General features: G+C 48.8%; 1 protein-coding gene across 1 annotated transcript; it reads left to right on the top strand.

Annotated features, from left to right (window-relative positions):
• The first annotated feature begins 3,586 nt into the window (after positions 1 to 3,586).
• Positions 3,587 to 14,919, top strand: STAR (steroidogenic acute regulatory protein). Its single transcript, XM_049771885.1, has 7 exons — positions 3,587 to 3,650; positions 7,283 to 7,399; positions 7,684 to 7,811; positions 9,688 to 9,846; positions 9,982 to 10,166; positions 13,829 to 13,922; positions 14,727 to 14,919. Exons 1-7 carry the CDS (start codon positions 3,587 to 3,589, stop codon positions 14,838 to 14,840), a joined length of 861 nt encoding a protein of 286 aa, XP_049627842.1. The 3' UTR covers positions 14,841 to 14,919.
• Positions 14,920 to 15,362: the final 443 nt, after the last annotated feature.

Raw genomic sequence — 15,362 nt, 5'->3', positions numbered from 1 at the left:
TCACAGCACCCTATATGGTCTCCCAAACTCAGCAGGAGTGATTCCTAAGTGCAGAGCCAGGAGTACGCCCTGAGCACAGACAGCAATGACTCCCCCCACCCACCCTATACCCCACCCCCTACCTACAAATAACTTAGAGGGACACAGCAAAAACTAACCAGTTGTTCAGCACAGAAAAGAAGAGCAAAAAGCCAGGAGAGCCTTGGCCAGAGGGGAGGTCATGGTCATCTTCTCCCTGAGTCAGTGGCAGCTTCTGACATCAGCGGCAGCCCAAAGCCCTCAAGCTTCCGGCTCCCCACCCTACCTCCTGTCCTGCCATCAGGGCCATAATTCTCCACAAGATGACAACAACAGAACCTTGAACACTATCTGCCTTCTTGGCCCCATAATAAGGCTGCCTACTCCCCACCAGGCCTGAGGAGATACACTTGTGGTGTGGCTACATGTGGACCCTGTAGGCAGCACAGGCAAAGGGGGAGCAGGAGCTCCATTTGTCCTCTTGGTATGACTTAAAAGTTCAGGGAGCAGGGCCGGGCGGTGGCGCTAAAGGTAAGGTGCCTGCCTTGCCTGCGCTAGCCTTGGACGGACCGCGGTTCGATCCCCCAAGCCAGGAGCAACTTCTGAGCACATAGCCAGGAGTAACCCCTGAGCATTACCGGGTGTGGCCCAAAAACAAAAAAACAAAAAACAAAAAAAAAAAGTTCAGGGAGCAAGGCCAGAGAGATAGCATGAAGGTAGGGCATTTGCCTTTCATGCAGAAGGTTGGTGGTTCGAATCCCGGCGTCCCATGTGGTCCCCAGAGCCTGCCAGGAGCGATTTCTGAGCATAGAGCCAGGAGTAACCCCTGAGTGCTGCCAGGTGTGACTCAAAAACCAAAAAAAAAAAAAAAAGTTGAGGGAGCACCAGAGACTGGGAGGATTGACAGAGACAAGGCTTCACTCCCCCTCTTCCTTGGGACTTTGTAGGGACTGAAAATAAAGTGGGAAAGGAAGGTTGTGAAGTCAAAATAATCCTCTGTGCTCCAGCCATGCCTGCCCTGTGCCAGCCTGCCACGGAGAGAAAGGGAACATGGATGGGCAGCATGTCATAGAGAGAAGCAGTCCCAGAAAAACCCAGTAAGTGAGCACACATGAACTATGACAAATTGGCACCAGATTTAAATCCCTAAAAGTGACTCACTAAAAGTGAGTCAAGCCATTCCTGATGGTGTCAGTGGTCAAGGAAGGCATCACAGAGGAGGTTTTAGAGCAGGCTGGAACTTGTGTGGGGCCCAGTTGCTGCTCAGAGGCAGGATGTGGCCTCTCTGGATGACTGTGCCCAAGTAGGGTTAACAGAGGTCATAGGACTGCCCTGTTCTATGTGAGCTCGAGGCACTGGCTTGGTAGATCCTATTGCTTTCGTCTCTGTTGTAGATTGTGAGAACAGTGAGAGCTTTTGGGCACCTTTTTTTTTTTTTTTTTTTTTTTTGGTTTTGGGTCACACCAGGTGATGCTCAGGGGTTACTCTTGGCTATGCATTCAGAAATAGCTCCTGGCTTGGGGTACCATATAGATGTTGGGGGATCAAACCGCTGTCCGTCCTAGGTCATCCGCGAGCAAGGCAGATGCCCTACTGCTGCACCACGGCTCCAGCCCCTTTTGGGTACCTTCTTTCAAGGATTTCCCTGTGTTTCTGCACAGCTCTCTCATGCAAAGGCAGGCTTTTGGCCAGGAACAAGGCTCTTCTGGCTTGCTCCATCTCATGTCCTGACCAGGTGAGTTTGGCTGAAAAGCAACTTGAAGGTCAATGTTAGAAGAAAAGATTTGTTCAGAGTTCAGGAGATAGCTCAATTGATTAGAGCTTTGCAGTGTATGTAAAAGCCTGAGTTTGATCCCTAATGTAAAACATGGTCCCTCAGCACTGCCAAGTGTGAGATCTGAACACCTTTGTTTGGGCCACAAACAAACAAACAAACAGAAGTTTGGGCAGAGGCCAGCACACAGGTTAGTTCAGGATCTGGGGAACAGAGCTTGGGAACAGCAGAGAAGACCTTCCTTCCCTCTCCTGAATTTCTCAAGTTGGGCCCAGGCTGCCCAACAGCCTGTCACTTCACTGTCAAGTCACTTGTCAGCCCTATGACCCAGGTTACCCCCGGAAGGTGTGATTAGATTTACGGACCCTCTCCTTGCTTCTCCTGCCATGTCTTCCCTCTGTTTTGTAAGCCTGGAGATCTGTCCCTGCCTCTGAACCCCATCACCAGCCACATAGGGATAAACAGGCCTCCGATAAAGTTGTTTACCAGATCACTGAAAATTAAGTAACTTGGAAAGTCAGGAAGACACGTGTAAAGATGGTGGGAAGGTCAGAGAAACACGTGTTGTTGCTCAGCAGGGCCATCAACCCACCATTTGACCTTAAATATGAATCCCCAGGGTTGCATTTCCCAAAAATGAGGTGTTCAAGGCAAGCATGGGGTGCTTGCTCAGTACAGTGGGCCCACTATCCTGTCTCTCTGACCTGAGTTTTTTTTCCAGACTTGTTCCTGACCATTTCCTCAGGGATCACACCTGGTGATAGTGGAAGGAAAAGGAAGAATATCTTGGGTGGTGGGTATTGAGCCCAGGTCGACCATGTTCAATGCAAGCACTCTACCCTGCTGTAGCAGCTCCTGATAATAATCTAACCCTGGATTATATTTTTCCCTAGGACCAGCGATCTAGTTCCATAGTCATTAGGGTTCTTTTTTTTTTTTTTTTTTTTTTTTTTTTGGTTTTTGGTTTTTGGGCCATACCCGGCGGTGCTCAGGGGTTACTCCTGGCTATCTGCTCAGTAATAGCTCCTGGCAGGCACGGGGGACCATATGGGACACCGGGATTCGAACCAACCACCTTAGGTCCTGGATCGGCTGCTTGCAAGGCAAACGCTGCTGTGCTATCTCTCCGGGCCGGTCATTAGGGTTCTTGCCTTGCATGCAACAGATCCAGGTTCCATCTCCATATGGAAACCACATGGGAACTCCAAGCACTACCAGGAATGATTCCTGAGTGCGGAGTCAGGTGTAAGTCCTGAGCACTGCCAAGGGTGGCCCCAAAACAATAATCAAGAGATACAAATGTTTTTAAATGCTAGTTTCAATCCTAGGCCTGTTCAGTCTGCATCTCTGAGAAGGCGAGAACCCCACATTGTAACCCCCACATGAGAACCACTGTCCCAGGGTGGGCAGATCTTTCCTCACTGGGTCACAACTGCTTCTCTCTCTCCCCTCCATCTGCCTGATCCCCTTCCACATCCCTCCTCTGAACTCCTCACCCCCCCCCCCTTGCTCCCTGCAAACAGCTGACCAGAGCAGCCTGTGAGGCAATCCCACTTTCCTTGACCCCTACAGTTGCACAGTAAGCAATGGCCTTTTTATCTCTGATGATGAAGCACAGCCTTCAGCTGGGACATTTAAAAGCGCAGGCACCTTCCAGCTGAGTCAGAGCTCAGCACCCAAAGGCCCAGATCCTGCCAGGTTCAGGAAAGGCAGGAGGCTCATCCAGAAGACAGCGGCCACAGCAGCATCGCTCCCACATCTGTGTTCATCCACCCATCGTCCTTCTGCCAGACAATGTTCCTCGCCACAGTTAAGCTGTGTGCCGGTAGCTCCTACAGACATGTGCGCAACATGAAAGGTAAGCACCCGATGGGAGAGCTTCTTTAGGAGCTGGAGGTGACCAGGTGCTCGGGGGTGACTTTAGCAGCAGCAGGACTGGGCTGGGGTTTGGAGCCCACAGTCCCTTCCCTTCTGCACCTCTCTTGACTTCTTTTTTTTTTTTTTTTTTTACCTCTCTTGACTTTTGTTATTTTGCTTTCTGTTTTGAATTTTGGCTTTTTTTTTTTGGTTTGGTTTTTGGGTCACACCCAGCAGTGCTCAGGGGTTACTCCTGGCTCTGTGCACAGAAATCACTCCTGGCTGGGGGCCGGAGAGATAGGTAGGGCATTTGCCTTGCATGCAGAATGACGGTGATTCAAATCCCAGAATCCCATATAATCCCCCAACCCTGCCAGGAGCGATTTATTTTTTTTTTCATCCCCTTCCCAAGGAGCGATTTCTGAGCATAGAGCCAGGAATAACCCCTGAGTGCTGCCAGGTGTGACCCAAAAAACAAAAACCAAAAAAAAAAAAAAAAAGAAAGAAAGAAAAAGAAAAGAAATAAAATCACTCCTGGCTGTCTGTCTGGGGCATCATATGGGACACTAGGATTCAAACCACCATTTGTTCGAATCAGCTGCGTGCAAGGTAAACGCCCTACCACTGTGCTATCTCTCCCTACCACTGTGCTCTCTCCCCCCTTGGCTTTTTTTTTCTTGTGTGTGTGTGTGTGTTGTGTTTTTTTTTGTTGTTGTTGTTGTTTTGGGCCACACCTGTTGCCACTCAGGGGTTACTCCTGGCTATATACTAAGAAATTGTCCCTGGCTTAGGGAGACCAGATGGGACGCCGGGGATCTAACCGTGGTCAGTCCTAGGCTAGCACTTGCAAGGCAGATGCCTTACCTGTAGTGCCACCTTTCTGGCCCCGGCTTTTGGTTTTGAGGCCATACCCAGTGGTACTCAGTGCTTACTCCTTCACTTAGGGATCACTCCTGAGAGGCTCAGGGGACCATGTGTGGTGCTGGGGATCAAACCAGGGCCAGGTGAGTGCAAAGAAAGTATTCACTGTATCCTGCAATGTACCATCAATGTACTATGTACTATGCAATGTACTATCATTCTAGCCCAAGAACCTCTTATGATGACAAGGTCAGGAAGTAGTGCCAAATGTCAAGAGGGCACTGTGCTGGGGCCGGAGAGATAGCACAGAGGCGTTTGCCTTGCAAGCAGCCGATCCAGGACCTAAGGTGGTTGGTTCAAATCCCGGCGTCCCATATGGTCCCCGTGCCTACCAGGAGCTATTTCTGAGCAAATAGCCAGGAGTAACTTCTGAGCGCCGCGGGGTGTGGCCCAAAAACCAAAAAAAAAAAAAAAAAAAAAGAGGGCACTGTGCTTAGAAGACCTCTGAGGGCCTCTGGGGGCTGTGCTCATTCCATTCAGAGATCCCTGGATTTCCTTGGAGGGAGGGCTTTTCTTTTCTTTTCTTTCTTTTCTTTTTTTGGGGGGGGGGCGGGGTTTGGGCCACACCCGGCGGTGCTCAGGGGTTACTCCTGGCTGTCTGCTCAGAAATAGCTCCTGGCAGGGACGGGGGACCATATGGGACACCGGGATTCGAACCAACTACCTTTGGTCCTGGATAGGCTGCTTGCAAGGCAAACGCCACTGTGCTATCTCTCCGGGCCCTTCTTTCTTTTCTTTTCTTTTCTTTTCTTTTCTTTTTTTTTTTTTTTTTTTTTTTTTGGTTTTTCGGGCCACACCCGTTAGATGCTCAGGGGTTACTCCTGGCTATGAGCTCAGAAATTGCCCCTGGCTTGGGGGGGACCATATGGGATGCCGGGGATCGAACCGTGGTCCTTTCCTTGGCTAGCGCTTGCAAGGCAGAAACCTTACCTCTAGCGCCACCTTGCCGGCCCCTTCTTTTCTTTTCTTTTCTTTTCTTTTCTTTTCTTTTCTTTTCTTTTCTTTTCTTTTCTTCTCTTCTCTTCTCTTCTCTTCTCTTCTCTTCTCTTTTCTTCTTTCTTTCTTTCTCTTTCTTTCTTTCTTTCTTTTTCTTTCTTTCTTTCTTTCTTTCTTTCTTTCTTTCTTTCTTTCTTTCTTTCTTTCTTTCTTTCTTTCTTTCTTTCTTTCTTTCTTTCTTTCTTTCTTTCCCTTCCTTCCTTCCTTCCTTCCTTCCTTCCTTCCTTCCTTCCTTCCTTCCTTCCTTCCTTCCTTCCTTCCTTCCTTCCTTCCTTCCTTCCTTCCTTCCTTCCTTCCTTCCTTCCTTCCTTCCTTCCTTTCTTTCTTTCTTTCTCTGCCTTTGTTTTCACTTTCTGGTTTCTGTTTGTGGCATACATCTGGCTGTGCTCAGGGCTTCCCTGGCTCTGAACTCAGGGGTCACTCCTGGAAAGGGCTGCCAGGTCAGCTGCTAGCAAAGAATTGCCCTACCACTGTACTGCCACGCTCTAGTCAATTTTTGCTTTCAGAGAGGCAATGCTGAACCCTTGCGACTAAGGAAATCTACTCCTGGATCTGTGCTCAGGGTTGCTTCTGGCAGAACTTGGGTATCGACAGTACTGGGGATGGAACCTGGTCTCCTATAAAGGCCTATGTAACAATAAAGCCTGAATGACAACCTTTTGGGCCATCTTTCAGCTATTTATCTATTTAGTTATTTTGGCTACATCCGGTGGTGCTCAGAGGTTACTCTTGGCTTTGCACTCAGGGGTCATTTCTGGCGGTGCTCAGAGGACCATATGGGATGCCAAGGATTGAACCCAGGTCGGCTGTGTGCAAGGTTAATGCCCTACTCACTGTGCTATCCCTCTGGCCCAAGCCATTCATTCTTTTTCTGAAGAATTTTTTTCTGCTTGAGGTTTTTTGTTTGTTTGTTTTTGAGTCACATCTGGCAGCACTCAGAAGTTACTCCTGGCTCTGCGTTAAGAAATCGTTCCTGGCAGGCTTAGGGGAACCATTTGAGATGCCAGGAATCAAACCCAGGTCCGACTCTGGTCAGCCGCATGTAAGGCAAATGCCTACTGCTTGAGTTTTTTTCTTTGTTTTAAGTGTGGGGAGGAAAGGCCATACCTGGCAATGCTCAGGGGTTACTCCTGCCTCTGCACTTAGGGATCACACCTGGCTCAGGGGACCAATATGAGATACTGAGGATGGAACCCAGGTCAGCAGTGTACAAAGAACTCTCCAGCCCTTTTCCTGCTCATTTGAACAGTTTCAACTCTCTTTCAAGAAGAACATTTCTGGGCTGGGAGATAGTACAGGGAGTAGGGCACCTTTCTTGCACACAGCTGATCCAGGTTCAATTTCTGGCACTGTATTTGGTCCCCTGAACCCTACTAGGAGTGATTGTTGAGAAAGAGCCAGAAATAAAGGCCTGAGCACCACCGGGTGAGAACCCAAACAAAGCAAAATAAAAATTTCTTTGGGCTCTGTTATAGTCCCTATACCCAGGCAGAATCTGGTCTAGCCAACCCAAAAAGGAACCAGAATATCAAAGCAATGCAAGGAAAACCCTGGAGAGGAGGATCTAGTTCAGGCCCAGTCCTTGCCAGGCATCGACTTTCCAGAGAGAACCACTTTCCTCTACAGATCAGCTTCTTCTGTGACAAGCTTTGTGGAAAGGTTTGTTGCATAGGAGAGAGCTTGGTTCTCAGTAACCATTTCTTTCCTTCCCTGCAGGACTGAGACATCATACTGTGCTGGCCATTGGTCAGGAGCTGACCCGGAGGACTCTGGGGGGTCCAACGACACCTAGTGCTTGGATTAATCAAGTTCGACGTCGTAGCTCTTTGCTTGGTATGAACAGGGGGTTCTGGCAGAAGGGTCCCAAGAACTAACACTGAGCATGAGGCCTTGTTTCCCCTCACATTTGAGGCCCTGCCTTTCTCACTCACTTTGAATGTTTCCCAAGGCCAGATCCATTCTCTGATGCTTTGCTTCTCTGATCCCTTCCACAAATGCTTTGGCCTTGGCCCTTCAGAAGAAAGAGCAGGAGCAGAGATGAAGGGACCGGGGAGAGAGATGGAGGTAGGGTGGGGGGCCGGACATGATGACTTAGCTGACCTCTGTTTTATGTCTAGGTTCTCGGCTGGAAGAGACTCTGTACAGTGAGCAGGAGCTGGCCTACATCCAGCAGGGAGAGGAGGCCATGCAGAAGGCCCTGGGTATCCTCAGCAACCAGGAGGGCTGGAAGAAGGAGAACCAGGGGGTAAGGGTTTACCTGGAGGAACCCACTATTCCTCACTACACCTTACCCTCCTGAAGGGCTGGAGGGTGCTTTTCTTACAACTTCTCCTTCATGCAACATTCAACTGTTTTTGTTTTAAGGGTTCTTTTTTTCTCCCCTAAGAATATATCTTCAGGGGCCAGAGCAGTGGGGCAGTGGTAGGGTGTCTGCCTTGCATGCGCTGACCCAGGACGAATGGCAGTTTGATTCCCTGGGCATCCTATATGCTCCTGAGCCAGGAGCAATTTCTGAGCTCATAGCCAGGAGTAACCTCTGAGCGTCACCGGGTGTGACCCAACCTCCCCTACACCCAAAGAATATATCTTCAGAATATTTGGAGTAATAGCACAGTACATAGGGCACTTGCCTTTCATCTAACTGACTCAGGTTCAATCCCTGTCACCTTATATGGCCCCAGAAGCCCACCAGAAGTGGTCCTTGAGTAAGGAATAAATCCTGAGCATTGCTGGTTGTGCCCCCACCCAAAAAAAACAGATAAATTAAGAATATGTCTTCAGACATCTTCTCCCATCAAATACACCCTAGAAACTTGAGTTTGAATGGCACTGCTCCTGCATCTAGGCTACTTTTCCCAATGCTATTGGCAGGGACAGGCAATGGTGGATTTGCATGCCAGTGCCAAGGTACAGGGTCCTCCTCTTCCCAGCTGATGGCTGAGTTCACTTACACCAGAACCAGAGAGAATAGAGTGCTCCAAGGACTTTGGGGGCTCTCTCCTTACCCGCACCAAGAAAGCCAGTCATAATGTATATGAGAAAGTCCAGAGCTCTGTTGGAACTCGAGTTTTATCATTATCGAAAGCTTGCAGGCTATCCAGTCTCTTTCTCAGACTGGGGAAATAACTGAAAGGGTTGGAACATCAACTTTACACACTGGAGCCCTGGGCTTGTCCCCAGTATCACTTGGCCCCTTGCCCACCACCCTGGAAAATTGGCACTTGTGTTTGCAGGCATCTTAGCTGTGGGTCTCTGGTCACATCACCGTGACATTCCTCCGGAGTAATATATAAAGTATTGTACCAACAAAACCCTTGCTTTCTTTTTGGTTTGGGGACACACCTAGCTGTGCAAATACCTTACGTATGCTCAGCATCCTACAATGCAAGTGCCTTCCCCACTCTACTCTGTCCAGTACATGAAAAAATCCTTAAAATGGGCCCAGAGAGATAGCACAGAGATGTTTGCCTTGCAAGCAGCCAATCCAGGATCTAAGGTGGTTGGCTCAAATCCCAATTTCCCATATGGTCCCCCGTGCCTGCCAGGAGCTATTTCTGAGCAGACACCCCTGAGCACTGCTGGGTGTGGCCCAAAAACAAACAAACAAACAAATAAAAAATCCTTAAGATATCATCCAGCATCCTATCTCTCTGGTTTAGATCAGATTTCTGGTTTTCTCTTTGTCTAAGTCTTTGAACTTTGTAGTTCTTTTGTTTTGGAGTCACACCTGGTGATGCTCAGGGCCACCACTGGACTATCACTCTGGCCTACACTTGTCTTTGAGTCTCTGATGTCAAGCTATAACCTACTCAGATCTACCCACTACCACCAGAGACTTGGGAACAGGTACCTCCTGTGGCAAGTGAACAAATGTTCGGAACCTTCCTATGCAAACTAGGCTAGCTATTTGTTGCTTTTCCTTGAGCCACACCTGGTGGTATATAGGGCTTACTCCTGTCTCTGTGCTAAGGGATCACTCCTGGTGCTGCTGGGGATTGAACTCAAGTTAACCACATATATGGCAAGCACCCTACCCACTATCTCTCTGTCTCTCCTACTATCTCTCCTACCTGTTAGACATTTTTTTTCTCTAAACTTTATCCTGGATTACTCCCTGACAGATGAATGGGGACAAAGTGCTGAGTAAAATGGTCCCGGATGTGGGAAAGGTGTTCCGGTTGGAGGTGGTGGTAGACCAGCCCATGGAGAGGCTCTATGAAGAACTAGTGGAACGCATGGAAGCCATGGGAGAGTGGAACCCCAATGTCAAGGAGATCAAGGTGAGGGCATACAGGTGTGTGGAGCCAGGAAGGTCACACCAGCCTTGTCTGAAAGGTGGATTAAGGAAAAAAAGAAGCTGCTTTGGGTGGTGCTTGGGCCCAGCCCTAACTGATGAGTGATCTTGGTTCCTGTAGGTTCTGCAGAAGATCGGGAAAGATACTGTCATTACCCATGAACTGGCTGCAGAGTCAGCAGGAAACCTCGTGGGGCCCCGCGACTTCGTCAATGTGCGCTGTGCCAAGCGCCGGGGCTCCACCTGTGTGTTAGCTGGCATGGCCACGAACTTTGGGGAGATGCCTGAGCAGAAAGGTGTCATCAGGTAAGATCGGCAGGGGACTCAAAACTCCCTTTTCATAACACATGCGCCCCTTGGGTGTGACATGAAGCCTGGGCTCTAAGAGACCAGTCCTTAAGCCCTTCCCTGTGCATTTTTTTCTTTTTTCTTTTTTTTCTGGCTTTTGGGCCACACCTGGCGGTGCTCAGGGGTTACGCCTGGCAGGCACGGGGGACCATACAGGATTCAAACCACCATTGGTCCTAGGGCAGCTGCTTGCAAGGCAAATGCCCTACCGCTGTGCTACCTCTCGGCCTGCATTTTGAGCCCAGAGCATAGCACAGTGGCAGGGCGTTTTCCTTGCACTTGGCAGATCAGGGACAGAACTGAGTTCAATCCCCAGCATCCCATATGGTCCCCAGAACGATTTCTGAGTGCAGAACCAGGAGTGACCTCTGAGCACCATCCACCCACCCACCCACCCAAACAAACAAACAAAACAAAAAGGAAAATTAATTTTCTTTTTTTTTTTTTTTTGGTTTTTGGGCCACACCCGGTGACGCTCAGGGGTTACTCCTGGCTATGCGCTCAGAAGTTGCTCCTGGCTTGGGGGACCATATGGGACGCCGGGGGATCGAACCTTGGTCCATCCAAGGCTAGCGCAGGCAAGGCAGGCACCTTACCTCTAGCGCCACCGCCCGGCCCCAAATATATATTTTTTGAATTTTTTGGCCACACCCGGTGGTGCTCAGGGTAGGAGTATCTACTGGCTATGCGCTCAGAAAATCGCTTCTGGCTTGGGGGACCATATGGGATGCTGGGGGGTCGAACTCAGGTCCGTCCTAGGCTAGTGCCTGCAAAGCAGACACCTTACCACTTGTGCCACTGCTCCGGCCCCTGGGAAAATTAATTTTCATGGTATGGGAGGATGTCTGGCTTGCCTGAAAAGCCAGTTTGGGGGCCGGAGAGATAGCATGGAGGTAAGGCATTTGTTTGCCTTGCGTGCAGAAGGTCAGTGGTTCGAATCCTGGCATCCCACATGGTCCCCTGAGCCTGCCAGGAGCGATTTCTGAGCAGAGCCAGGAGTAACCCCTGAGCACTGCAGGGAGTGACCCAAAAACAAAACAAAACAAAACAAACAAAAAAGGCCAGTTTGTCCTGACCTTCTAGAAAGTTTAATAAACACCTTTATTTCTTTTCTTTTCTTTATTTTTTGGTTTTTGGGTCACACCCGGCGGTGCTCAGGGGTTACTCCTGGCTGTCTGCTCAGAAATAGCTCCTGGCAGGCACAGGGGACCATATGGGACACCGGGATTCGAACCAACCACCTTTGGTCCTGGATCAGCTGCTTGCAAGGCAAACACCGCTGTGCTATCTCTCCGGGGCCCCTTTATTTCTTTTATCTTCCTTCTTTCCTTCCTCCCTCCCTCCTTCCTTTTCGTTCTTTCTCTCTTTCTTTCCCTCTCTCCCTCCCAACCTCCCTCCCTCCCTCTGTCCCTCTGTCCCTCTCTCCCCCACACAGCAATGCTCAGGGTTTACTCCTGCTTCTAAACCCAGGGATTACTCCTGACAGTGCTCAGGAGTTAGGGATATTGGGGGATTGAATCCAGGTAGGCTGCATGCAAGGCATATACCCTACCTACTATATTATTCCTCTAGTTCCACTGCCTTTAATCTTAAGCAACAAACAAACAAAAACAAACAAAAAAAGGAGCTGAGGTTCTGCTTTAAGGGCCATGCCCAGCTGAACATAGGGGCTACTCCTGGTGGTGTTCTGGAGCACACCTGGAGGAATTCTAGGCATGAATTCAACCCACTGAGCTCTCTCGCTCTCTCTCTCTCTCTCTCTTGCTCTCTCTCACTCTCTCTCTCTCTCTCTCTCTCTCTCGCCCAAGTACTGAAGTTTAGCTTGAAGTGTAGTACAATGCACAGTCGATCACAGTATAAAGCAGACCACCTGGCAGTACATGAACTTCCCAGCCACCACCTAGAACCTCTTCCCCACCTCACTGTGACCAACACCCAGAAGGCACCACTGAAATCCACCACTTCCGCTCCAGTGACAACCACAAGTCAGTTTACAAATATGGTGCTGGAGAGAAACACAGAGAGCCAGGCATTTGTCTTGCATGAAACTATGGTAGCCACAACATTGACTTGAATCTTTTACACAGATTATGGCAGTTTGAACAGAGTTGGGAGTAGCCTGAATATTGCCAGATATGGCCTAAACCCTCTCCACTCCCTCAAATAAAACTCAAAATGGGAATCAGGGCTGAAGTGATGACACAGCAGGTAGGACACTTGCTTTGCACAAGTCTGATCCAAATTTGATCCCTGGCATCCCATATGGTCCCCTAAAACTTCATTAAAAGTACTTCCTGAGCACAGAGCAAGGAGTAACTCCTAAGCCAGGAGTAACCCCTGAATACTGCTGGGAGGGGCCAAAAATTGGGAATCTAAAGTCTTGAGGTTTTATTTTGGGGTGTGTGTGCACATCCAGCAATTCTCAGGGCTTACTCCTGACTCTGCACTCGAGATCACTTGTTACAGGGTTTTTCTTTTTTTCTCTTTTTTTTTTTTTTTTGGTTTTTGGGTCACACCTGGCAGCACTCAGGGGTTACTTGTTGCATTAAAGCCCTTTGGATGGATGGGCTTGGGATGGTGGTGGATGGACCTTTCTCCTCCAGCCCTGGCCACGTGTATCTAACCCCCTTCAGCTGGTGGGTCTACCGGTTCAGGGTGGTGGCGAGGAGAAAATCCATTCACAGGCAGACTTCTTCAGGAGGTAACATCTTTATTTGCCCTGTCCAACATGTGTGGCCTATCATAAACATTTATGCTGGATCCTTATTCAGCCCTGCCTTCTAACTTGTCTTTCAGCCATCTCTCCTCCAGCTACTTCTTCATCCTCCATCCATGCAAATCCCCCTTGCCCCTGAGGTCAAAACTTTTTGTTACCTACCAAAGACCCCGCCCAGAAATGGGCAGGTCTTTCCTGTAGGTAAGGTTACACAGGAAGAATGGGAGGATGGGGCTACAGTTACTCATGGCTCGGTGCTCAGAAATCACCCCTGGCAGGCATAGGGGACCATATGGGACGGTGGGAATTTGAACCACCGTCCTTCTGCATGCAAGGCAAATGCCTTACCTCCATGCTATCTCTCCAGCCCCACTTGTTGCAGGGTTTAAGGGATTATATGTAATGTTGGGTTGTTGTTTTAAATTTACATGTAATATGTAAAGATTAATGCCCATCTGTCTGGGTGAGGCCTTCCATGGCAAGGAGCCTGTAAACCCTTCCACCAGTGGATCTGGAGATGCAGAATAATGGCGGAGAAATAATTTCACAGGCAGGCAGTAGGAGTCAGCCAGCTTTATTTCAGGGCCCTATCCACCATGTGCATTTCCTCACATGGCTTCTATGCTAAGCTTATTCCAAGCAGCTCTCCATTGGCTTTCTGCCTCTTCATCTCTGGAGCTCTCTGTCTCCTTCTCAACTGCTCTCCATCTTCTGTGCTGCTTTTCTTATCTTTCCTCCCCCAGTCAGCATCTTATATTCTTTATTCTAAGCAGGAAGTTGGGGGGAGGGGAGACCCACACACTGGTATCAAATTTAGGTTGGGCATGTGCAAGGCAAGTGCTTTACCTGCTTGCTATCACTCTAGTCTCTAAAGCTTGCTTACTTGCCTTCTTTTCATTTGCAGAGCGGAGCAAGGTCCCACTTGTATGCTGCTCCGGCCTGTGACGGGGAGTCCCTCAAAGACCAAACTCATCTGGCTGCTCAACATTGATCTCAAGGTGAGAGCAAGAGAGGCAGCTCAATAAATGGGCTCAAGGAGATTTTTCTTCTTCACATTATCACATGTGTGTGTGGGGGAAACGTCTCATCATTTTGAGGAAACCAGTCTGTGGAACGGAAGAAACTGTTTGCTATTGCACTCTAATAGCCTGGAATAGCTCTTCTTAATCCATCAAAATGTGAACTCTGAGCTGGAACAATAGCACAGCGGTAAGGCGTTTGCCTTGCATGCAGCCAACCTGGGACAGACCTGGGTTTGAGTGAAGAGTCAGGAGTGACCCCTGAGAGCAGTCAGATGTGACCCCAAAACAAGAACAAAATACAACAAAAGTGAACTCAGAATTTACTATTTTACAAAGAAAAATAAATATAGGTCTTTTTTTTTTTTTTTTTTTGGTTTTTGGGTCACACCCGGCGGTGCTCAGGGCTTACTCTTGGCTGTCTGCTCAGAAATAGCTCCTGGCAGGCCCGGGGGACCATATGGGACACTGGGATTCGAACCAACTACCTTTGGTCCTGGATTGGCTGCTTGCAAGGCAAACGCCGCTGTGCTATCTCTCCGGGCCCAAATGTAGGTCTTGATTGGTGACTTGCCAAAGGTCATGCAGGTTAGAAATGGGTTGATAAGATGGGTGCTTCTGAGTGTCCTTACGTTTCCACAGACACAGTATTCCAGCCCTTTACCCTGATCAAGTACAAGGTCATCTGTAGTAAAACACAGCTGGAAGATTAAGCCCCAGGCAGCACATAATGCTTGTAATGGGGCACAGAGGATGACGCTGTTCTCCTATCTTCTTCTCCAGGGCTGGCTGCCAAAGACCATCATCAATCAGGTCCTATCACAGACCCAGATGGATTTTGCCAATCACCTACGCAAACGGCTAGAGTCCAGCACCCCTGCTGAAGTCAGAAGCTAAAGATAAGAATCTGGATAATCTCCTTGCTTGAAGCCTGCCAGCCTAGAATCTTCAGCTGGGGATGGTGGGAGGGGATAGTCACAAATTTAAGGGTAAAACATTATAGCATCATTGATAAAAATGCAGTACAAGGAGCAGGGATGAGATAAAAGGAGTATTCTAACATTTGTTTCTCACTGACAAGCTATGAAGTTAAAGGTGAGAGGTGCCCAAAAGGCAAAACTTTTCCTCCTGGATTAACAGAAAAAAAGAAATTCTTTAAAATGTTACTAGGTTCTTTCCAGAAATATAGTGCCTGTTTTCTTGAAAAACAAACTAAGTAGGTTCCCCTACTTCTTCCAAAGCATCTGCCAGAATCAATAACAAAGGGGGCTGAAGAGAAAGCCCAGCAATAAAGCACTTGCCTTGCATGCAGCCAACACTGGTTCTACCCCCAGCACCCTGGATGGTTACCCAAGCACTGCCAGGAGTAATCCCAGAGCACCAAGCCAGGACCAAGTCTGAAGTACTTGTCCAAAGTAC

The sequence above is a fragment of the Suncus etruscus genome, chromosome 4 (assembly GCF_024139225.1).
Source record: "Suncus etruscus isolate mSunEtr1 chromosome 4, mSunEtr1.pri.cur, whole genome shotgun sequence".
NCBI lineage: Eukaryota > Metazoa > Chordata > Mammalia > Eulipotyphla > Soricidae > Suncus > Suncus etruscus.
Note: the sequence above shows the minus strand (reverse complement) of the source record. Positions and strands in the feature narration are given on the sequence as shown.